We start from the raw sequence: 23,145 nt of genomic DNA on the forward strand, positions 1-23,145 counted from the left end.
GGAGCCACACCCCCAAAGGGCGCCGTCCGGCCCCGCTCGGGTCCTCCCGGCCCCTGCGTCGGACCCTCCTCGCTGGGGCGCAGGGTCCCCATCTGTAACGCGGGGGATGGGAGAGGGTGTTTGCAAAGCTCTCAGCAGCTTCCTCCAGCTTCTTCCCCGGACACTCCTGGCTCTGGCCTCGGGGATCTGCCGCTGGTTTTGCTCAGAGAAGCCCCTTTTCTTGGGGGTGGGGGATGGAGGTGGGGCGGGGTCGGGGGGCTGCTCCGCCCCTCTCCCTCCCCGCACCCCCACGTCCCAAGCTGCAGAGGTCTCAGGGGACCCCCTTGGGTCAGCTCTTGGGCATGAAGCTCCATTCATTCACTCGCGGAGGGCTTCCTTCCTGACTCCGCCTCCCTCCAGCAGTGACTGCACAGCCTTGCCAGGAGCCCCGGGCCCCCAGCTTCCCTCTCCTCCTCCATCCCCACCTCCGGAATTCCGTCAAAATGAAGCCATCCCTCCCAGACCTGCGTGAACCTCACTTTTCTGGGCCTCAGTTTCCCCACAGCTCACGGGAGGGGCTTGAGGGAGCAGCGAAGCCTGGTGGTTAAGAGCGGAGACTCTGGGGTCCAGCTGAGTCCTGGCTTCTCCTTCTCACTGTCTCTGTGACCTCGGGCAAGTTCTTGAGCTTCTCTGTCTCAGTTTCCCCATCTGTAAAATGGAGCACAATAGTACATACCTCTTGCTGAGACAGCTTGGGAGCTGACACCTTTTACCGCAGTGCTTGCATCTGGGGGAAAAAAAACAAACGTCTCCTCCAGCAACAGATACAAAGAAACTATAAGGGACTAAAAATAACTGCACACATGCCCAGGAGGGGCCGATTGTGAACAAGATACAAAAAGGTGAAAACCCAGAGTTCCCTTGTGGCTCAGGGGGTTCAGAACCTGACTAGTATGCATGAGGATGTAGGTTCCATCCCTGGCCTCGCTCAGTGGGTGAAAGGATCTGACCCCTAGCCTGGGAACTTCCTTCCATAGGCTGCAATTTCCGACTGCCACTTCTGAGGTGCCAGCAGAAAAAGCAGGGTACTGCTTGCACCATCCCTGCACACAGCACCCCTAAGGGGGTGGGCAGACCACCTGAGCCACCCCTGCAGCCGGACTCACCAATCCTTCACCCCACTTAAGGAACCAGCTCACCCCCCCAACCCCCCACCCCGGGGCCAGTGAGCAAGGGCACCTGTTACTTGTTTTGGCTCCCCCATGCTGTACTTGGCAGGAGCCCCAATAAAGCCCTGCCTGATTTCCTCCTCTGGCCTCTCATCATTTTCTATTGACTTTTTCTAAGAACCCTGGTAGATAACGATGGGGCCGTTGGGAGGCACGCGTGAGCTAACACAAGCACCTGTAGCATGTGGACAGGGCTGGACCCATGTCCCGTGTTTGCTAATATCTCAGTCTGTGCTACCTTGACGCTCAGCAGAGATTCCCTGGTCAGGCTGCAGTGACTCAGAGGCCCAGCCCTCCAGCTCTAAATTCCTGAGATTCCCCGGGAGGGTCCTGTTTCTTCCCACTCATCCTATGCGTTGACGGTCCCACACACGTGACTGCGGGGACCACGCCGCCCTCTCTGGGGACCACGCTCTCAGAATTGCCCCAATGCCTGTGTGGAACCCCTGATGTGATCGTTTAAGGAGGTGGGACCTTTGGGAGGTAACTGGGCTTAGATGAGGTCATGAGGGTGGAGCCCCCGAGATGGGATTTGGATCCTTTTAAGAAGAGGAAGAGAGCGCTCACCAGACTCTGAACCTGTCAGCCCCTTGACCCCGGACTTCCCAGCCTCCAGCCTTATCAGAAGTGAAAGTCTGTTACTTAAACCACCGGCTCTTTGTTGTAGCCACCCAAGCAGATGGAGATCCTGGGAGCTGTGGTCTGAACCAGGACACAGGTGTGCTTGCTGCATGGACAGAAGTGCACAGATGGGGACAGCCTGCCACCTGCCTGTCTTTGCCCCAGAGGGATGGGGAGGGCACTCTTTCCCAGGAGACCCAGTTTCCTTTACCCTGATTGTACTGGTAGGGTTGGGGGAGGAAGTAAAGGGATTTAGAGACTTGGGGAAAAGGAGGGCGAGGCTTTTCCCGCAAGAAAATTGAGAAACCCGCTTCCCAGGGGCAGCTGCTAACACCCCAGGGCTGGAGGATGCGGTGGGTGTGACAGTGGGGGCGGCAAAGTGTGCAGCCCCGGGCTGGGACGAAGCAGGTCAGGTCCACACACATCTCCTGGGTAGGTGAAGCTGCAGGGGCTGGAAACCACTCTGACTGGTGCCTCTGCTTCGAGCAGTCTTCAGGGGCTCTGAGCGTTCCCTGCCCCAGGGGGAAGCCGTCCCTCTGGAGGAGGCTCGACTTTGATGTCAGGGACCCAGTGAGAGGTGGAAGGATGGTACTAGACCAGCATGTTCATCAGGCTCAGGCCCCAGAGGAAGCTCCAAGCTGCCAGAGTAGAACAAATGGATACACTGGACTTCATTCAACTTAAGACCATCTGCTCTGCAAAAGGCACTGTGAAGGGAGTGGAAACGTGGAAACGCAAGCCACAGAAGGGGAGGAAATATTTGCAAAACGCATATCTGAGAAAGGACTAGTCTGGAAAATATATACAGACCCTTAAAACTCAACGGTAAGAAAATAACCCAATTCAAACATGGGCAAAAGATCTGAACAGATACCTCACCAAAGAAAATATGCATATATGGCAAAGGAGCACATGCAAAGATGGTCCACGTCGCTGTCTTTAGGGAATTGCACATTTAAACAACCAGACGTCACCACACACCCTTAGAATGGTTAAAATCTAAAACACTGACAACATCAAATGCTACAAGGACGGGGAGCTACAGGAATTCTCAGTCATTGCTGGTGAGAACAGAGAAGCGCACGGCCACTTAGGAAGACAGTTGGGCATTAAAATAAAAAAATTAAAAAAAACAGAAACAGAAAAACCCATTTACACTTGCGCCATGTGATCAAGCAACTGCGCTCCTAGGTATTTATCCAAACAAGGTGAAAACTTATGTATGTCCTAATAAAGACCAGCTCACGAATGTTTATGGTAGGTGAATGAATAAATAAACTGTGGGAGTTCCCGATGTGGCTCAGCAGGTTAAGGACCCAATGCTGTCTCGGTGAGGATGCAGGTTTGATCTTTGGCCTGGCTCAGTGGGTTAAGGCGGTGCCATAAGCTGCAGCACAGGTCACAGATGCGGCTTGATATTGCAGTGACTGTGGCAAAGGCCCCAGTACCACTCTGATTCAACCCCTGTCCCGGGAACTTGCATAGGCCACAGCTGTGACCGGAAAAAAACAAAACCCAAAAAACTGTGGTACGTCAATAAAGTGAAAGAGTCAGCAACAAAAAGAAACGAGCTATGAAGTCACAAACACATGGAGAAAGCTTCGATGCATAGTACTAAGTGAAGGAAGGCAAGCTAAAAAAGCTGCACACTGTATGGTTCCAACCATGTGATTTTCTGGAAAATTTGTAGCTATGGAGACGACAAAAAGATGCCAGGCTAATTAAGGAAACAATGGTTTCAATTTCTTTAATTATATCAGCCTGTTTGGGAAATTCATTTCTTCTGTCAGACTGGCAAATTGTATTTTTGAGCAATTTCTCTGCTTTATCCAAATTGCCAAATTTCTTGGTGAATCTATAATATTCATTTATTATCTTTTAGTGTGTATAGGAACTGTAGAGGTGTCCCCTTTTATACTCATGATATTGATCATTTGTTCTCTCATCAGTCTCGCTAGGGGCTTATCAATTAGTATGTTCATTTTCTAATTCATAGATTTCTGCTATTACACTTATCTTCCTCCTCCTTTCTTTCTTTTTCTTTTTTTTTTGTCATTTTACCTTTTCTAGGGCCGCTCCTATAGCATGTGGAGGTTCCCAGGCTAGAGGTCTAATCGGAGTTGTAGCCACTGGCCTATGCCAGAGCCACAGCAATGCAGGATCCAAGCTGCGTCTGCAACCTACACCACAGCTCACGGCAACACCGGATCGTTAACCCACTGAGCAAGGCCGGGGATCGAACCTGCAACCTCATGGTTCCTAGTCGGATTCGCTAACCACTGAGCCACGACGGGAACTCCTCTCTGGCTTTTTGACATGTAAATGTAAAAAGCATCGTTAGCTTTTGCTTTATTTTAAGACATGCTTTTTCTATGACAATAAATTTTCTCCTAAGCATTGCTTTAGCAACCTGTGAGTTTCAATAACATATCTTCATTAGGAACTAGTTCAACGTATTTTCTAGTTTCCACTTTTCTTTCTTTTTTGACTTCTAGGTTATTTATAGATGCAGTGCTTAGTTTCCAAGCAGTCAGGATTTTCTAAAAATATTTTCCATATTGACAGTTTCATTTCATTGTAGTCAGCACACTTTCATTGTACTCAGTTTATTTCAATCATTTGAAATTTGATATTCCCTTCATACTTGAAAACAATGTGAATTCTATTGTTTGGGGGCAGAGTGTTGTTTCTGTGAGATCAGATGTGTTGTGTTGCCAGATCTCCACCTCTCTACTGATTTTGTTATGTCTTCTATCTGCTACTGAGAGAGCTGTGCTGAGGTTGTGGGGATGTGAATTCTGTCGATGTTTGCTTTATGGTTTATGTTATTGGGTGCATACAGATTTATGATGATGGTGTCTTTTTGTTGGATTGACTCCTTGATTTTTATGAACTGTCCCTCTTTAGCTTCTGTAATGCTTCTTGCATTAAAATTTTGTCCGATATTAGTGTAACGTCACCATCTTTTCGGGAGGAATCTGCCTGGTGTTGTCCTTTCCATCCTTTTGTTTTCAGCCTTTCTGTATTCTTAGATTTAAAGTGTATCTCTTGGAATTCCTGTCATGGCTCAGCGGAAACGAATCCGACTAGCATCCATGAGGATGCAGGTTCGATCCCTGGCCTCACTCAGTGGGTTAAGGATCCGGCATTGCCGTGAGCTGTGGTCTAGGTCACAGAAGCAGCTCAGATCCCCTGCTGCTGTGGCTGCGGTGCCGGCCGGCGGCTACAGCTCGGATTCAACTCCTAGCCTGGGAACCTCCATATGCTGCAGGTGTGGCCCTAAAAAGACATACATACATACATGCTGTATCTCTTGTGAGCAGTGTATAATTTTTAAAAAAATCACTGCATAGTTCTATGTATAGAATCCTAGGTTGACAGTTTTTCCCCCAGCACTTTAAAGACGCCATTTCAGACTCAGTGGGTTAAGAACCTGACTAGTTTTCATGAGGTTTGACCTCTCGTTCAGTGGGTTAAGGATCCTGCATAGACACAAGCTGTGGCATAGGTTGCAGATGTGGCTCAGATCCCACATTGCTATGGCTGTGGCCTAGGCCAGCAGCTGAAGCTCTGGTTCCATCCCTAGCCTGGGAACGTCTATATGCCACAGGTGTGGCCTTAAAAACAAAACAAAACAGAATAGAATAGAATAGATGTCATTTCATTGTCTTCTGGCCGTCACCTGTTTCTGTTGAGAAGGGAGCTCTCAGTGTATTTGTTGATCCTTTGAAAACAAAATATATTTTTTTCCTCTGGCCGTCTTTAGGATTTTCTAATGACCCCCAACCCCCAGAAATTTGACAATGAAGTGTGTGTGTGTGTGTGTGTGTTTAAACTAAACTCCAGGCTTTATTGGGATTTCACAGGTTTTCCGTTAGGAATCTCTTCGGCTCAGGATCCCACATTGCACTTAGTTTTCAGGTTTCCTTGGTTGCCTTCATTCACTAACTTTTCAGGCCTTTCTTCCTCTTCCCCTCCCGGCTGTCTAGGGGAGCACTGGCCAGATTACCCTGCAGAATGTCCCACAATCTGGGTTTGTCTGGTATTTTCCTCATGATTAGTTTCGGGTTACAGGGTTGTTGTTTTTTTTTTTTCATTTTTCAAAAATGTAATTGACATAGAGTTGATTTGCAATGTTGTATTCATTTGTGCTGTACAGGAAAGTGATACAGTTACACACAGATACACACAGATTCTTTCCTTTTCTGAGCCGTTTCCCATATAGGTTATGACAGAATATGGAGTGGAGCTCCCTGTGCTGTACAGCAGCTCCCCGTCATCCATTCCGTACACGATAGGGTACAACTGCCAATCCCCACTTCCCACTGCATCTCTCCTCCCACCTTTCCCCTTGGAGAACCACAAGTCCGTGAGTCTGTTTCTGTTTTGGAAATAAGTTCACTTGTGTCGTTTTTAAGGATTCCGCATATAAGAGATACCATACGATATTCGTCTGTCTCTGACTTACTTCACTTAGTACGACCATCTCCAGGTCCATCCATGTTGCTGCAGGTGGCATTATTTCACTCTTTTTTGTGGCTGAGTAATATTCCATTGTATGTATCAAATTTTTATTTATTCCTCCTTCCATAAATATTTAGGTTGCTTCTCTGTCTTGACTATTTTTTTTTTTGGTCTCTTTTTTTTTTTTTTTTTGCCATTTCTAGGGCCGCTCCTGCGGCCTATGGAGGTTCCCAGGCTAGAGGTCGAATCAGAGCTATAGCCGCCGGCCTACACCAGAGCCACAGCAACGCCGGATCCTTAACCCACGGAGCAAGGCCAGGGATCAAACCCGCAACCTCATAGTTCCTTGTCGGATTCATTAACCACTGAGCCACAACGGGAACTCCCTGTCTTGACCATTGTAAATAGTGTTGCAGTGAACCCTGGGGTGCATGTATCTTTTCAAATTATTATTATTAGCGTTGCTGTCTTTTGGCTTTTTCGGGCCACACCCACAGCATATGGAGGTTCCCAGGCTAGGAGCTGAATCAGAGCTACAGCTGCTGGCCTACCCCATAGCCACAGCAGCACTAGATCCTTAACCCACTGAGCGAGGCCAGGGATTGAACTTGCAACCTCATAGTTCCTAGTCGGATTTGTTTCTGCTGCGCCACAATGGGAACTCCTATCTTTTCAAATTATAATTTTCTCCAGATAGATGCCCAGGAGTGAGATTGCTGGATCATATATGGTAGTGCTATTTTTAGTTTTTTTGTGGAATCTCCACGCTGTTTTTCCATAGGGGTTGTACCAATTTACATTCCCACCAACAGTGCAGGAGGGTCCCTTTCCTCCACACCCTCTCCAGCGTTTTATTTGTAGACTTTTCGGCGATGGCCATTTTTTTTTGTCTTTTTGCCATTTCTTGGGCCACTCCCGTGGCATATGGAGGTTCCCAGGCTAGGGGTTGAATCGGAGCCGTAGCCACCAGCCTACGCCAGAGCCACAGCAACACGGGATCCTCGCCGCGTCTGCAACCTACACCACAGCTCACGGCAACGCCGGATCGTTAACCCACTGAGCAAGGGCAGGGACCGAACCCGCAACCTCACGGTTCCTAGTCGGATTCGTTAACCACTGCGCCACAACAGGAACTCCGGCGATGGCCATTCTGATCAGAGTGAGGTGATACCTCGTTGTAGTTTTGATTTGCATCCCTCTAATAACCAGAGATGTTGGACATCTTTCCACGTGCTCTTCAGCCGTCCCTAGTTCTCCTTTAGGGGTCTTGGAAAGAACATCAGAAGGAAGCTCTCTTCTCCTGTGGGTTTGTTTCTATCCTGTGTGAGATTTACTGATTTATCAACTTATGGGCTGCTGACCTTCACCGACTTTCACCAACTGAATGTTGGCAGCAGAGAGACGGTGCCCGTTCCAGGTCCAGGCCCTAGGTGGCATCGCATGTCTCTGCTTACCCCTCTTGGGCTAACACGCTGGCCCAAGGTGCCTGAGGGACCCAGAGGGCAGACCTGAACCCAACCTGCAGCTCAGAGCCACGGCCCTCTGAGCCCCACCTAAATCAATGTCCTACAGATGCACGAGCAAGAATGAAATGATCATAGTTTTCGTCCATCGAGTGTTCGGTGTGCTTTTCTATTTGCATCAGCTGGCCGATACAGAGTACAACCTCTCACGGGTCCCTCTTCCTCCATCTCCAGCAGTTCTGCCGGGACCCGGGTGCCCACCTACTCCTCCCAGATGACAGGGATCCCCCTCCATCCCTCCACCTTCTTTCCCCCCCTCCCCGTGAGCCAAGTCTAGAAATAGCGCCCCCGGAGGGCCAGCACCGAGCACACTTCTGTTCCTCTGGGCAGCGTGATGAGATCTATACGGAATATCTCAGCAGAAAAATGTTCTCTGTAGAGAGGAGAATTACAAGAAGATAAACAAAGCAATCCCCCGAGAAATCTTTCCGCTCTGCGGGAACCGACGTATGTGATCTATGCAATTAGCACGTCCTTATCACGCAGCAAAATCACCGCAGGTCCTTCAATCCAAGACAAATCAAGTTTTATTTGACAATAATGTTAAATTCCATTTTGGGTCCTAGGACGACCTTACCACACACACAAAAACGTTGAGGGTATATTGCAAACCCCTCCCTGGGGCCTGGAGTGGCACAGGGTGGGAACTGGCACGGTCCGCGTCTCTCGAGTCCTGAGTACCCTGCGCTGGGCACCACGGGCTGCTAAAGCCCAGACCCTTTGAAGCAGGTGAAGCAAGAGCAGGAGGGGAGGGGCGGGGAGGTCTGTGCGGGATACAACTGTCTGCTTCTCTGGTTACCTCCCCAGCCTCTCCTAGTCCAAATCCCGGCCCCAAGCCCTGCCCTCTCCCTACCACCCTAGTCCGCGTGTGCGGCCGGCTTCTCCGACCACTGCAACCTGGAGTTTTAAATCTTTCGGCGCTCATGTTCCATCACCCATTTTCCCCATCAGACCCCAAGCTCCTCGAGGACAGCTCTGCATCCTCCATCCTCTGCGAGCCGACCCAGGGGCCATGGCACCAGTGAACTGTGGGGCTGGAGGACTGTGCCCGTGATGTGCGCCAGCCCAAGGAGTGAGATGGGAGTGGGAGGCACAGGGGCCAACCTGGGAGAGGAGGAGGGGGCGGCTGGGGGCGCCTGGGCGACCCTCCTCTTACTCTGATCAAGGCACTTCCTCCTTCAAAGGGTAGAACTGCGTGCTCCCTCACCCCCTCAGTCTGGGTCCTGCCTCATCAGTGAATTGGAAGGAGGGAATGACAGCATCACGGGGGCAGGGCATCCTTTTAGCCTCCCGCCACACGGGGGAGTCGGCGCCCAGAGGGTGAGGCCGCACCTGCTACCTACCAGCCGGCCACTGGGCCAGGCACTTTGCAGACGACATCACCCCAACCCTTTAAGGCGGCCTTATTCTCCCCATCTTAGTGCCCAGGTAGGGGAGCCTCGGAGGAGCCAATTCACCTCCTTCTGCTCATTTCGCTAGAAGGTAACTGAGCCACCACCGAACCTAAGCTTGTCCTGTCTCCCAAGGCTCTCGATCCAGGGAGCATCTGTTCCAAGTGCTGACACAGGCAGGTCAAGTGTTAGTGCTGTTTCACGGAAGACCCAGGGAACTTGACAGAGAGAAGGTGTGTGTGTATATGTGTGTGTGTGTGTGTGTGTGTGTGTGTGTGTGTGAGTGAGAGGGTGAGGTGGGGGCGGGGATGGCACCAACGTCAGAAAAGTCGAATCCATATTTCCACTGCTTGAACCCCCAGACACAGAGGATCCCCAAGTCTCTGACAAAGTAACGGGGTGGCCTGGCCCAGGGCTGGGAGGAGAGGCCTACACCACACCCCAGAGCACCAGCGCCTCAGATCTTTCTTCCAGAAAGGATCCTGGACCCCACTGGAGGCCAGGGCCTTGAGGTCAGCTCACCCATCCCTCTCTCCGCTACTGTGAGGAAGCTGAGGGCCATGGGGCCAGGCCCTCTCCCTAATGCCTGCTTCTCGCCCAAACAGAGCCCTGAGGCCCCAGCAGCCCCCGCTCTTGCTGCTGCAGGGCCCACAGTGGGACCCTGACCCAGCACACGGCCCCTCCGTTCTCCACAGGGAGCACGACCCTCTCAGCCGCCAGTCTTCTGGGGAGGGGGCTCCGAGGAGGCTGCCCCCCGGCTCCCTGTCCAGGCTGGTGCAGGGTGGTGGCTAGGGCAGAGCTCCGCTGAAAGTCATGATGGGCAGGCAGAGCAGGGAGCAGAGGTCAGGCGCGGCCGGCGCTGGCGGGTAGGAGGGCCTCTGGGGTGGGGGGCAGAGGCTGCTCTTCTCAGGCTTGTAGCAGGGCGAGACCTCGCACCTGGGGGGCACGGCGGTGTCAGGCCAGGCTGCCCCTCCCTCCAGCTCCTTCCAGGCCCCCCCCCCATCTCTCCAGATCCTTCCGGATCCCTCCAGCTCCTTCCAGGCCCCCCCCCCATCCCTCCAGCTCTCCCAGGCTGGGTCTGGGGGCCCTCCCTTTCCTACCTGATCACACTCTGCAGGATCTTCCTCTCGTCCTGGTCCAGACACACGGCAAAGGGGCAGCTGTTAGAGCCGATAATCTGCACCTTGTCCACTTTGATCTGCGACGTGCTGATCTGGAAGGAAGGCCCAGATCAGCCCTGGAGCCCTGGCCCCAGAGCTGGGCCAGATTTTGGCGGCTTCTTCCCTCAGAACCACCCAGCTGGGTCCAGGGCGTGGGGCTGGCGTGGGGCTGCCAGCGCTCAGGGCCCGCGGGCGCCCAGGGGGCCTCCTCTCTGACCTTTCTTGGGTCTGGAAGGAGCCAGTGTCTCGGGAGGAGAAACCACATCGGGACAGCCCTGGGTTCCCTGACACGGAGCCCGCTGGACCTCGGACTTGGGGCTCCCCTGCGTCCACCACGGACCCTTCCCACAGTTCTAAGGGGGCTCCTCCTCCCCGACCCCCAACAGTGTGCACCCCACCCCACCCTCTCCTGCCTCCCCTCCCACCGGCCAGGCCCAGCACAGCCGCCTGACACCCGCACACACGCACCCCAAGTTTCCCAGCAGGTGGCAAGGAGAGGGACGCCCTTACCTGGTTAAAGCCCTTCTTGGATTTAGGGGTCTGTCTTTTCACCACTTCTGTCAGGTTTAGCGTCAGGGCCTCCGTGCTGGAGTCTGAAGGGCAGGGCAGCTCAGGCCAGGCTCAGGACCCGCAGGCAGGGCGCGCCACCCGCCAAGCCCCGGCCACCGCCCCCCACCCCCCACCCCCGGCAGCCCCGGCCCCGCCGCGCCCTCACCTAGCTCCTCCTGCTGCCGGCAGGCCTTGCTGAGGTTGACAGAGGTGCAGACCTTTTCCATGTTGCTCCAGCGACTCCGGCCGCTGATGGCCCCCTGGAGAGGCAGCAACGCCAGACCCTCTCAGCCACAGGCCCCGGGGCCCGCTGCCTTCCCCGCGAAGTCCCCCGGGCCCTGCAGAGACCTCCCTGGCTCCAGAGAGGGGCGTGGGTCCGGGTGTGGTCCGCGGGTCAACCTTGTGACCAGGGTGAAGGGGGCGATGGCTGGGAGCCCCGCCAGGGGGCGCCGGGAGGCTCTTCGGAGCCCCGACGGGGGAAGAGACAGGCCCCACGGCAGGGGGTCCGGGGCAGAGCCAGGCCACAGCCCCCCTCTCTGGGTCCTTGTCTACAGGTCCCTTTCAGCCGGGGCCTCCACATTGCCAGACCCACACGCATGTCTCAGGCCTCAGCTTACTGGCCTCCAGGAGAATTTCATGCTGTCCACGCCTCCTCTCCAGGGCTCCAGGTTTGCTCAGCGCCAGGCTGGCTCGGGCTCGCTTTGCGCCTCTGCCCTCATCCCAGAAGGCAGGTCTCGGCCCGTCCCCTGGGGCCTCTGCTCTCTCAGGCCCACTTTCTCCCCTGGGGAACCTCCCTCACTCAGGCCCTTCTTCCCTGACCACCCACAGCCCTGTCCTCACACTTGACCTCGGAGCCAGGCCCACGCTCCCCTGCCTGCTCTGACTCCTGCCTCCGGCTCAAGGGCGCCTCGAACCCCGCCTCCGTGTCTCCCTCCCGCTGGGACTGGGCTGCTTCCGAGGAAGGGGTCCTGCCAGGGGCAGACGGCAGGAATCCCCTGGGTTGGGCCTCTCCTTTTCTTTCTTTTTTTCATCAGTTTTACTGACGTATAGCTGATTTACCATGTTGTGTAAATTTCTGCCGCACAGCAAAGGGATTTGGTTAGTGTGTATGTATTCTTTTCCATAGTCTTTCCCGTTATGGTTGAGCACAGGTTAAATTAACGAAGAGTTCCCTGCCCTCTACAGTAGAACCTTGTTGTTTATGGCATATATATAATATAATATATATATAACATATATATAATATGGCATTATACACACACACACAGAGATATATGATAGTATGCCTCTGCTAAGCCCAAATTCCCAATTCTTCCCTTCCCTAAACCCCCTGACAACTACGACTCGGTTCTCTTCCGTATGTGCGTCAGTTTCTGTTTCATAGATAAGTTCACTTGTGTCATGTTTTTGCGAATGACACGAGCAGCAGGGCTTAGGGGTGGGGTTGATCCCTGGCCTCGCTCATACAAGGGATATCATGTTGTGTTTGTCTTTCTCTTTCTGATGTATTTTCTTAGTATGATAATTTCTAGGAGTTCCCTGGTGGCCTACTGGTAAACGATTTGGCATGTCACCGCTATGGCTCAGGTTCAGTCCCTGGCCGGGGAACTTCTACATGCTCTGGACGTGACCAAAAAAAAGGGGAGGGGGTAAGTTCTAGGCCCTTCCCTGTTGCTGCAAATGGCATTATTTCCTTCTTTCTTATGGCTGAGTGATATTATTATCTTTTCAAATTAGAGCTTTATCCAGATAGATGCCCAGGAGAGTGAACGGTGGATCACCCCGTAATTCTGTATTTAGTTTTCTTAGGAATCTCCCTTCCTTTTCCCAAAGTGCTTGTAGCAACTAACATTCCCTCCAACAGGGTAGGAGGGTTTCCTTTTCTCCACACCCTCTCCAGCACTGGTTATTTGTAGACTTTTTCATGATGGGGCCCCTCCTTTTCTTTTTCTTTTCTTTCTTTTTTTTTTTTTTGGTCTATTTAGGGCCGCGCCCGTGACACATGGAGCTTCCCAGTCTAGGGGTCTAATGGGAGCTCCAGCTGCTGGTCTACACCACAGCCACAGCAACGAGGGATCTGAGCCACATCTGTGACCCATACCACAGCTCACAGCAACGCTGGATCCTTAACCCGCTGAGCGAGGCCAGGGATCCAATCCGCGTCCTCATGGATACTAGTCGAGTTCAGCTCTTCCCAAGGAAGGCTTCCAACTTCCCTAACTGCCTCTGAGCAGCAACGGGAACCCCTCCTTTTCTAACCCGCCCCTGAGCCCCGCTGCTCATGTCATTGGCACAGAGCTCCCAGTTCTCTCCACCCGGTGCAGGCTGCCCACGCTTCTCCCCTGGACAAGCCCAGGAGCCTCCAACTTGGCCTTCCTACACCCCCTGGGCACCCCTCCAATATTCTACACATAGCTGCCACAGGGAGTTTCCAGGCCTCAAAGCTGACCATGTCACACATATCCCCAGCCCGACCCCAAACAGAAGCCCCTTTGTAGGAGACCCACTGCTCCCTCCTGGGAGGTAGGTCAGTGGGAACCAGGCCCCAGCACTTCATGGAAAGGCTGAGTACATTCAGGAGCAGGGAGACCCCGGGGCCGTGGGCGGGGGGGTGCTTTGGAGGCAGAGGGGGAGGGAAAGGTCCGCTTCCTCCCCTTCCCCTCCTCTCAGTACCCCCAAGGGCCTGGGGAGCCCAGAGAGCCTTCCAGGCTGGCGGGGGCGGCATGGGGGGCAGCTCTCGAGGGGCTGGGCAGCAGCAGTCTCACCTTGCTGTAAATTATCTGTAGTGTTAGAGGGACGGCCTCCCGGTCACCATCGATGCCCAGCCGCTTGCTGCCAGGACCTGTGTCACACACAGACAGACAGACCCTTTGCTCCTTCTCCCTTGCAGTGTCCTCACAGACCCTGGCTCTGCCTCCCTGCCCCCTTCTTGTCCCTCCTGCCCCACCTCCCCAGGACCCCTCCTCTCCCGGGCCCACCTCCCTCCAGCTCTGCCCCCAGGGGCCCCACCTCCGGGGCGCACCCCCACCCCCAGCCCCGCTGCCGGGGCTCCGACAGCACCCACCCGAAGCCTTGATGGCGCGTGTGGCAGCAGAGTGGCCCAGCTCCAGGGAGTGGATGAAGATCTCCGTCGTCTTCTCCCCGGTGATGAAGGTCAGCTGGAGCGGGCAGGAGCGTGGGCTCAGTGGGGACCTCCCAGAGGGGCCCCCAGGCTCCTCCCGCACAGGCCTGGGGCCCGGCAGCGAGTCCGGGGCAGAGGCGGCGGGGCGGGCCTTACCTCGGTCTGATAGACCTGCAGCAGCACCGGCCGGGCAGCGAAGCGGCAGTAGTAGAGCAGCATGTCCGCCAGGATGGGCAGCTGGGCAGGGGAGCCCTCCAGGGGCCGGGGCTCAGCCTTCAGGGACTGCTGGGGGTGGGGGTGGGGAGCCCAAGGGACAGGCGGGCAGAGAGCGAGACAGAAAGGGTGGATGAGAGGAAGAGCGGCAGAGGTGCAGACACCGAGGAGAGAGATCCAGCGGCAGGCAGGGCCAGGGAAGGGGATGGTGAGACGGGAGCAGGAAAGCCCGTGGTCAGGGAGGGTCCCACGGCCTGCCCTCTAGCTCCGTCACTGGCACACCAGCCTCCTGGGAGGCCCCTGGCCAAGCTGGGAGTTGAGGAAGGGGCTGGAGCCTAAGATGCCCGGACCCTACTGGGGCCCCTCCCAGTAGCGTGGTGATCCAGCCCTGCTCCGCCCCCCGCCCCCGACCCCCCCCCCCCCCCCCCCCCGAGCCCTGGGTTCAGCTCAGCCCTGCTTCCACCCACCCTCTGTGCCCGACTCCATGTGAGCCCTGCTCCTCCAAGGGGGCCTCGAGCAGGACCCCCAAACTAGGGGCTTGGAGGTGAGGCTGGGTGCCTGCAGCCAGGGGGCCTCTCCCTGCACCTACCTGGCACAGGACTTCAGGAGGCAGGTGCATGAGGCCCAGGACGTTTCGCTCGTACCAGGGGTCGAGCATGCCGAGGTAGTGGGAGATGTCATTGGTGCTCTCCTCCCAGGGGGTGGCGCCCAGCTCCTGGGGCAACGGGTGAGAGTCACTCCCTGCCACCTGGGACAACTGCCCCCCTAGCTCCGCAGCCCTGGATGGCACCTGCAGCCCCGCCCTGAGCTTCTCCCTGCCCTTGGAGAGGTCTGACCGCTTTCAGACCATGTCACAGAGCAAAATGCACCCCTCCTCCCCACTGTGCAGGGCAGGGACGGCTCCTCAGAGCTGGACGAGGTGCCCCCTGAACAGGGGTGGCTGCCAGGGGTGACATCTGACCAGCCCCTTCAGGCAACTGCTCTCATCTCCTGGCCTTTGCCACCCACTGCGCCCAGGGCTGGAGACGTACTGCAGGGCCCGGGTGCCTCGGGGCGTCTGTGGGGAGGGGGGGCGTCTGGCTCCGAGGGGCTGGGCTGGTGGGGGTGCCTGTCCCACGGCTCCGCTTGACAGGCACGTAGAAGAACTGTAGCTTGAAGAACCGCGTGAGGAGAGGACGGTTGTTCTCCAGCCGCCTGCTAAGAAGAAGGTGGTGAGAAGGGAGCCCTTGGTCCCCCTGGGACCCCGGTCCTCAAGCCCAGATGCCACCAGCGCCACCAGCCTGGTGCCCAGGGCAGAGGCTCTTACCGCAGGTTGCTGTAAGCCCGGGCCACCTTCCCCGAGATCCGATCCGAGCCGAAGACCACGACACGCAGCGTGGAAGCCTTGGGGTCCTCGTCCCCGCTCAGGAAGGGGCGGCGGCGCTGGTGGCGGGAGGCGGGGGCCAGGAGCCAGCCGGGCAGCTGGGGGCCGAGCTTGGGCTGGGGCAGCGAGCGGGAGCGCTGGGCCCGGGACGGGGGCAGGGTCGGGCTGTCCAGGGGGCTGCAGAGGCTGCCGGCCCGACGCAGGGGCAGGGAGCTGTCCGGGCTGCCCTCCAGGCTGCGCGAGTCCCTCCGCAGCACCATCTGGCTGGTGCTCTTGAAGAGTTTATAGATCCTGTTGAACTTCTGCCCAGGCCGGCGGTGGCCCCGGCGCTCGTGGCCGCCAGGCCTCCGGGGCCGCTCGTAGGCGCTCTCCTCGATGTCCTCCACGTAGCCGCTGTCCATGCCATCCGAGAGGCCAGAGACGAAGGAGGTCAGCAACTGGCGGGAGAGCGTGGGCCCCGAGGCCTGGGACGAGGCCAGGGACAGCGTGGAGGCGTGGGAGGCCGCCGAGCCGGTGGAGAGCACGGAGTCCCTCTCCGCGCAGTGGCCGTCGGCGTCCAAGTCCTCTTCCTCGTCCTCCTCGTCCTCGTCCTCCTCGTCGTCCAGGATCTCTGGCTGGAGCAGCTCCTGCTCCTTGAGCAGGATTTCCTGCAGGATGTCTGCAGCGAAGCAAAGGGAGGCATCTTCTGGGTGTCCGGACACTGGGAACGCCTTCCGGGCACCCTTGGGAGGGGAGACGGGCTCCAGCAGAAGGACCTTGGGGAGAAGAGGGCCGAGGGCCAGCCCGGGACTCGGAGCCCCGCCCCCTGCTCAGCTCTGAGCCTGCGCAGTGGGAGGGCGGGGGGCGGGGCCGAGGTCGAGGGCGGGGTCGGGGGCGGGGCAGGCAGCTGCCCCGGCCTAGAGCCCCGGCCCTTTGGGGTGGCCCCAGCGGGCTGCTTACCGAAGCTGTCCTGGTTCCAGCTGTAGGTGTAGCACCTGGCGACCGGGATGGGGATGGTGCGGAGCTTGCCAGGTTTTGCGGTGTCTGGAGGAACGAGGGAGGGAAAGGCCTTGAGACGGGCCAGCCCAGGCCCCTCGTATTGGAAAGGCCGGAGCTGGGAGAGGACCAGCCCTGGACATGCAGCCGGGTGGGCCGAGGCCGAGTTGGAAGCTGGGCTGCCTGGCTCGCAGCCAGAGGGCTTCCTTCAAGCGCGCCCTGTAGATGCCACGCCCTTTTGTGAGCTGTGTGAATGGGGCCAAGGCAGCCTCTGTGCTCCGGTTCCAACCGGTAAACAATGCGCAGCATCTCATCAGGTTCCCTTCCTCTAGAACAGACTTGCAGAAGGGACCTTTCCTGGACCCGTCCGGCAAGGTGGGCCATGTGACTAAGGTGGCTCCAAGGGGTACCTGCACTTCTGCGTCATCTTCATTGTGAAGGCAAAGCCCCACTCTCTTTTGTCCTCTTCCCACAAGCCTCCCCAGTGGCCATGGGGCAGCCCAACCCTAACCCTGCAGACAGGAACCACGCCCTCGGGGGACGACGGAACAAGGAGCTGCCAAAGACGTGGGTCCCTGTGTGGAGCAGAACCACCAGGCTGACTTACCTGGGGAGCTGGAATGGGGGGTGGGGAGGATGGGGACGGGGATGGGGATGGGGGTGGGCCCCAAGCCCGGAGCCTCACCTAAGACACCAGGGAAGCCGGCCTTCTCTCCCACCGCCTGCAGCTTGGTCCTGAGCCACTGCCGGGCCTCAGCTGCATTCCCGATGCCCGAGGCCAGCTCCTGTGCCTCGGCTGTCTCCGTGAAGATGGCCTCGAGCTCTGCCAGGGTCTTGGACTGAAAGCCCAGGGGGAGGCAGGCTGACTTGCCATCCGACTTCTCCGGCTCCCACGGACCAGTCCCTCCCCGCCCGCCTCCACCCACTGCTGACCAGGGAGCCAGGCCTCCTGCTCAGCCCCTGTGCTCCAGAAATGGTCAGAAAGAAAGGCCCAGAGCTCACCTCTGTGGCCCAGAGGGGAGGGGGCTGCCCAAGGCCATGCAGCTGAACTGTCAGAGCTCAGACTGGACCCCAGGGCTTCCAGCTTGTCTAAAACCTGTTCCTCTACCACCCAGCCCATGGGTCCTCGGAGGCCACTGTCTAGGGTGCCATCCCCCCTGGACTGGGACTTAGCATAACAGGAACCTCCCGTGACTGGCCGGCCATGTCACTCAGGGTGAGGGAGGCCAGTGTACCGGGCTTCAGAGAGGCGCTCTGCCAGAGGGGGGCGATGTTGAGCCCAGGGCCCCAGGCACGTACCTGCAGCCTGCGGTGCAGACCAGAGAGGTCACAGTGGGCCCCAAAGGTGGCCTGGAAGGCATGCAGGAGCAGGGTGATGTAGGCGCTGTGCGGCGAGGGCCCTGGTGTGCTCAGCTTGTCGGCCACGTCAAGGAACTCAGCCTGCACCTCCACGGGGTTCAGCAAGAGCACCGTGCTGGGGACACAGAGGACCAGCTGTGGGCACTGGGGTGGAGGGCAGCCACACTGAGGCTGGGGGAGAGGGGTCAAGGGTCCTAGTTCCAAGGGGAAAGCTTACGATCTGCTTTTGAGTGGCTTTCAGCTGGCGCTTTCAAGGACCTTTTAAAAATTAAACTTAGTTTTCACAAATAAATTCTACCTTAATTTTTGTCTTTTTTTTTAGGGCCAGCCACACCCATAGGACATGGAAGTTCCCAGGCCAGGGGTCGACTAGGAGCTGTAGCCGCCTAGTAGGAGCTGCTACACCACAGCCACAGCAACACCGAATCCAAGCTGCGTCTGCGACCTACACCACAGCTTACGGAAACGCCAGATTCTTAACCCACTGAGCAAACCCAAATCCTCGTGGATACTAGTCAGGTTCTTAACCGAAAGAGCCACAACAGGAACTTGGTACCTTAATTTTTATATGACACATTTTTTTTTCCTATAGGACATCTGATCAGATGAAAGATTATGCAAAAAAGGATTGCATTTTAGGTGAGGTGACTTGAAGCCAGGTGGTCATTTTGGGGAGGGGACAGCAGGGCAGCCATGTGCCTTTGTGCAGTGAGGCCTGGAATTTCAGTGAGGCAGTGTCTGCCTGGAGGCCAAGGAGCCAAGTCAGGGCTGTACCTGATTCCTCTGCTCACAGGGGATGCCCTTTCTAACTTGCCAAAGCTATCATACAAGCTGGTGTCCGGCTGGGGGAGGGCGTGTGCATCCAGCCACCCCCACCTCTTCCCATTGGGCCCTGGGCTCTCTCTTTTCTTTTTCTTTTTTTCTTTTTTGGCCTCCTGCAACATATGGATTTCCTGGGCCCGGGATCAGATCCGAATCCCAGTCGTGACCCAAGCCACACTTGTGGCAACGCCAGATCCCCCAACCTTCTGTGCCAGGCCAGGGATCGAACCTGCATCCCAGTGCTTCCAAGATGCACCTCCCATCCAGTTGCGGCACAGTGGGAACTCCCCTGGGCTCCCTCTTTATGCTAGTGTTTAGGGGTCTTCATTACAGAAAATTTCAGACATGAAATTTGTAAGAGAATCGTGAACCCCGAAGTGTCAATCACTCAGTTAACAGTTTACACCTGGCTGCTCTCTCGTCACCCACGCCAACCTCGTCACTGCATTTTCTCAAAGGCATCGTGGTATCCTGCCTGCGAAGGCTTCAGTACAAACTGCTCACACCTGCTTCCCCTCTCTCTCAAAAATCCGCATTGTGTTTATTTTTTTATTTTTATTTTATTTTATTTTTTGTCTTTTTGCCATTTCTAGGGCCGGTCTCGCGGCATATGGAGGTTCCCAGGCTAGGGGTCTGATCTGAGCTGTAGCCGCCAGCCTACACCAGAGCCACAGCAACGCGGGATCCGAGCCGCGTCTGCGACCTACACCACAGCTCATGGCAACACCGGATCGTTAACCCACTGAGCAAGGCCAGGGATAGAACCGGAAACCTCATGGTTCCTAGTCGGATTCGTCAACCACTGAGCCATGGTGGGAACTCCAACCCGCATTGTGTTTAAAAGCACACAAAGACGCCCCAGGCAGGGGGCCTTCCTGCTGGTCCCTGGGGGGTGGCTGTCCTAATGTTGGCCCTCGGTCCAGGCTCACGGATAGGACCAGGCTCTGTCAGAGCCCCCCGGGTTTGGGGGAAACTCATTTTGGCTTCTCTGTTTGTAAGCAAAGGGGAGTGGGCTTGTGTAAGCGGTCCCTCTCTGAGCCCCCTTCATTCCCTCATGGACACACATTGAGCGCCACTGTGTACAGGGCCAGGCCAGCCACCCCCATGCCCTCACCACCTCCACCTCCTCTGCACGCTTGTTCCCAGCGGACCCGTAACCAGAGTGAGAGCGTCTCTCGGCTCTAAGCTCCTGTGAGTCTCTCTGTGCCTCAGTCCCATCTAAAAAGTACCTTTCTTTCAGGGCTCGCAGGACCGGCTGATGGAGGAATAGTTTCAACGGTGCCCGGGGCTCAGGAAGCGCCACAAAGGTGTTGGCATCACCCTCCATCCACCCGCCTCAGCCCCTAGTGGGGTCCCACTCACCTACTAAAGCAACAGCACGAGACATTTTTTATGCTCTTTTTGTTTCTCTCAAAATCTGCCCCGGGCTCTTTAGCTTGTCTTTACTGAGACGAAACTCCACAAATGTTTGCTCAGTGAATGTGCTGTGAGTTCCTGGGGCTGAGGAAGTGGAGGGGCTGGGGTGACGGGAGCTTCCGAGCTGGTGGAGGCTGTGGTCTCTGGGCCCCCACGTGCTTGGAGGCCTGCAGCAGGGCCTCAGAATGGAGGCTTCCTCTCTAATGCTGTTCCAAACGCAAGCAGGGACCCAGGAATGGGTAACGAAATCAATTCCTGGAGTCACAACCAGAATTGCCTTTTTTTTTTTTTTTTTTTGGCTATGCCCACGTCAGGTGGAAGTTCCAGGGCCAAGGGTCAAACCTATGCCACAGCAGCAGCAAAGCCAGATCCTTAACCCACTGAGTCACTGGGGAACTCCCCAGAACAGCCTTTTAAATGAAATAGACCAGAATAGGTCAGAGCTCATCCTTGGGAGAGGGTGAGTTTCACTTCCTGAAACTTGTCTCAGCTGTGTGTGTGTGTGTGTGCGTGTGTGTATGCCAGGCTTTCCTATAAAATGCATTTTTTAAAAATTTTCCCACTGTACAGCAAGGGGCTCAAGTTATCCTTACATGTATACATTACAATTACATAAAATGCATGTTTTAAATTGTAGGTCCTGGTCAAAACAGTTTGGAAAACAGGCAGAAAGATATTATGGAAAAATCCTGGGCTTTTGAGTAAGACTAAGGTTCAAATCCTGGCTCAGACATTTACTAGCTATGTGACCTTGGGGAAGTTGCTTGGCCTCTCTGATCCTCAGTTGCCTCATCTGAAAAGTTGGGGTTAAGTTAGGTAATGCGTCCTCAATACTTGGTACAATCAAGGCAGGTGGTTTTAACTTTTTTTTTTTTTAAGTCTCAGACTCATTTAGGAATCTGATGGAAGATCCTTAGCCCAGAAAAATGAGCTGATGCCCCAGATATCTCACACACACCCCCATTCCTCCCTCCCCAAGAGCACTCACACGGTGGAGCTGCGGTGACTCCTTGTGGACAGGCCCTGCTCCGCCCTCACCAGTCGCTGGTAGGAGATTCCTGTGGCCACAAAAAGACAAACAAAAAGAAACAGGTTACAGGTGTATCTGCTCCTTCGGCAGCCATGGTCCTGCACCTGGCAGGAGCCCAGCACTGGAGAATCAGGGTGGGGGTTTGGAAAGAGGATCAAAACTAGGGGCAGATCAGAGCTGGGAGTCTGACTCCCAGGCCCCAGCTCGGCTCCACCTGCCCCGCAAAGCTTCACTCTTCAGAGACGGTGGGGCCAGGCACCCTGGGAGGAGGGCAGGGCCTTGAAGCGGTCGTGTCTCCTGCTGTCTAGCTGGTTCTGGTTCCTGTCACCGTGGCCCCTTCCTGGTGTCAGGCACCCCTAAGCCCAGCCCCGGCCCCAGCCAGCCCCCCCCTCCCCTCAGCATCCCGGTCTCGCCTCCCACACACCCTCAGGGGATCTCAGCTGTGCCACCTTGTCCCTCCCTAAGGCTGAGCCCCTGCCCCGCAGACCCCCGCCCAGCCTTCCCCTCTGGCCTCATCCACCTCTCATCTCCTCTGCTGCCAACGTGCTGAGAAGGAACGAACCCAAGTTTTCCCTTTTTTCCTGCACCCAGATATGCAGTTCTGTAGCTGGAAAAGAGACCCTTCGCAGTATGGATTCAGTTCTGTGTCACTGGCGGTGAAGACATCAGACAGCAGTTCCCTCGCCTCGCTGATGGGGCTGGGACTCAGGGGGGCAGGCAGCCTCCCTGGCAGGGCTTGGACATCTTCACGGGGGGCCCTGCTGGCTGTGAACTGGGTGTGGGCTGGGGGCGGGAAGGCCAGCTCCTCAGGGAAGAACAAAGCCCAGCCTGCGGTTACAGACTGCTGCAAACAGAAGGGCCGTGACTTGTAAACGGCTGAAAAGCCCCAGTGGATGCTCTTCCAACTTTGGATCAAATTGCTTTGATGTGGGGCCTTCTATTTGCTGTGTCTTGTAGGTAATGACCACGTGTTTACATGTTAATTGTATGCCGATTTTGACTGGAAAGCCCCGGAAACAGTGGTGACTATTAGGACTCACGACACCACCTGGTGGCCACTCACAGGCATGACAGAGACAAGCCCCCTCGTTGCCCCTTGAACCCGCAACAAAGTGCTGGAGGAGTTGGTACCCCGCCCGCCCAGGCCCCCCAGTCCCCCTGCCCCCAAGTCCCAGACAAATACATAGCAAAGCCTTCTTCTGGCCCGTCCTCACTTTCCTTTTACCATGTAATGCATTTAATTGTAACCTACACCCCGCTGACCCGTCCCTACTCCCACTTCTGCCCCCGTTGACGCAGGCCAGGCCCAGATTCCAGCAGTTCCCAAGTGGATCCTAGAGCCTCAGATGAAACTCTCGACCCCTCCCCCAAAGACACCCATCAACCCCCCTCCCTGGCTTGTCTTCATAATGATCCTGCATTTCTCTGGGAGCAGCGGGACGGGGAGGATGGGCACTTCTCCCTTTGACCTTCACCCCCTGCCCTGGGCACCTCAGCAGGTGGGAACAGCTTTCTGCGACTGGATTTCTTTCTAGATCAAGGCTGCCCCAAGGGGCTGAAGAAACACATGCCTAGGTGATTCGGTGTCAGGTACTAACCTGCAGCAAATCGAAAGGGCCGCCTCATACAGGCAAGGTCACGGCCGGTGGGGGCCGGTGGCAGGTGGCCACATGAAGTTCAAAAGCCACCTGAACCCTTCCCAGTGGAGCCTTGTTTACCCACATGAGCTTCCCTTCTGAATTTTTAGATTTTAGGAGTTCCCGTCGTGGCTCAGTTGTTAACGAATCCAACTAGGAACTGCGAGGTGGCGGGTTCGATCCCTGGCCTCGCTCAATGGGTTAAGGATCCAGTGATGCTGTGAACCGTGGTGTAGGTCGCAGACACAGCTCAGATCCCGCGTTGTTGTGGCTGTGGTGTAGGCCAGCAGCTA

The 23,145-nt window shown here is 56.0% G+C and overlaps 1 protein-coding gene across 5 annotated transcripts in view; it reads right to left on the reverse strand.

The window, feature by feature from the left end:
* Positions 1–8,325: 8,325 nt before the first annotated feature.
* Positions 8,326–23,145, reverse strand: part of PIK3R5 (phosphoinositide-3-kinase regulatory subunit 5) — a 76,896-nt gene continuing 62,076 nt past the window's right edge. For 2 of the 5 annotated variants that reach the window (XM_047759357.1, XM_047759358.1), the window contains exons 6-19: positions 21,174–21,243; positions 17,888–18,062; positions 17,274–17,427; positions 16,553–16,636; positions 15,557–16,271; positions 15,282–15,444; positions 14,840–14,965; positions 14,194–14,322; positions 13,981–14,074; positions 13,682–13,758; positions 11,083–11,176; positions 10,878–10,960; positions 10,308–10,420; positions 8,326–10,143 (exon numbers count right to left, since the gene is read on the reverse strand). In XM_047759357.1, the coding sequence (XP_047615313.1) occupies positions 9,996–10,143; positions 10,308–10,420; positions 10,878–10,960; positions 11,083–11,176; positions 13,682–13,758; positions 13,981–14,074; positions 14,194–14,322; positions 14,840–14,965; positions 15,282–15,444; positions 15,557–16,271; positions 16,553–16,636; positions 17,274–17,427; positions 17,888–18,062; positions 21,174–21,243 (2,225 nt within the window). In that variant the 3' untranslated portion in view covers positions 8,326–9,995. Of the gene's footprint in view, positions 10,144–10,307; positions 10,421–10,877; positions 10,961–11,082; positions 11,177–13,681; positions 13,759–13,980; positions 14,075–14,193; positions 14,323–14,839; positions 14,966–15,281; positions 15,448–15,556; positions 16,272–16,552; positions 16,637–17,273; positions 17,428–17,887; positions 18,063–21,173; positions 21,244–23,145 lie in introns of all 5 variants that reach the window. The other 3 variants (XM_047759360.1, XM_047759359.1, XM_047759356.1) reach the window with 3 other exon arrangements.

This window comes from Phacochoerus africanus, chromosome 14 (genome assembly GCF_016906955.1).
Source record: "Phacochoerus africanus isolate WHEZ1 chromosome 14, ROS_Pafr_v1, whole genome shotgun sequence".
NCBI lineage: Eukaryota > Metazoa > Chordata > Mammalia > Artiodactyla > Suidae > Phacochoerus > Phacochoerus africanus.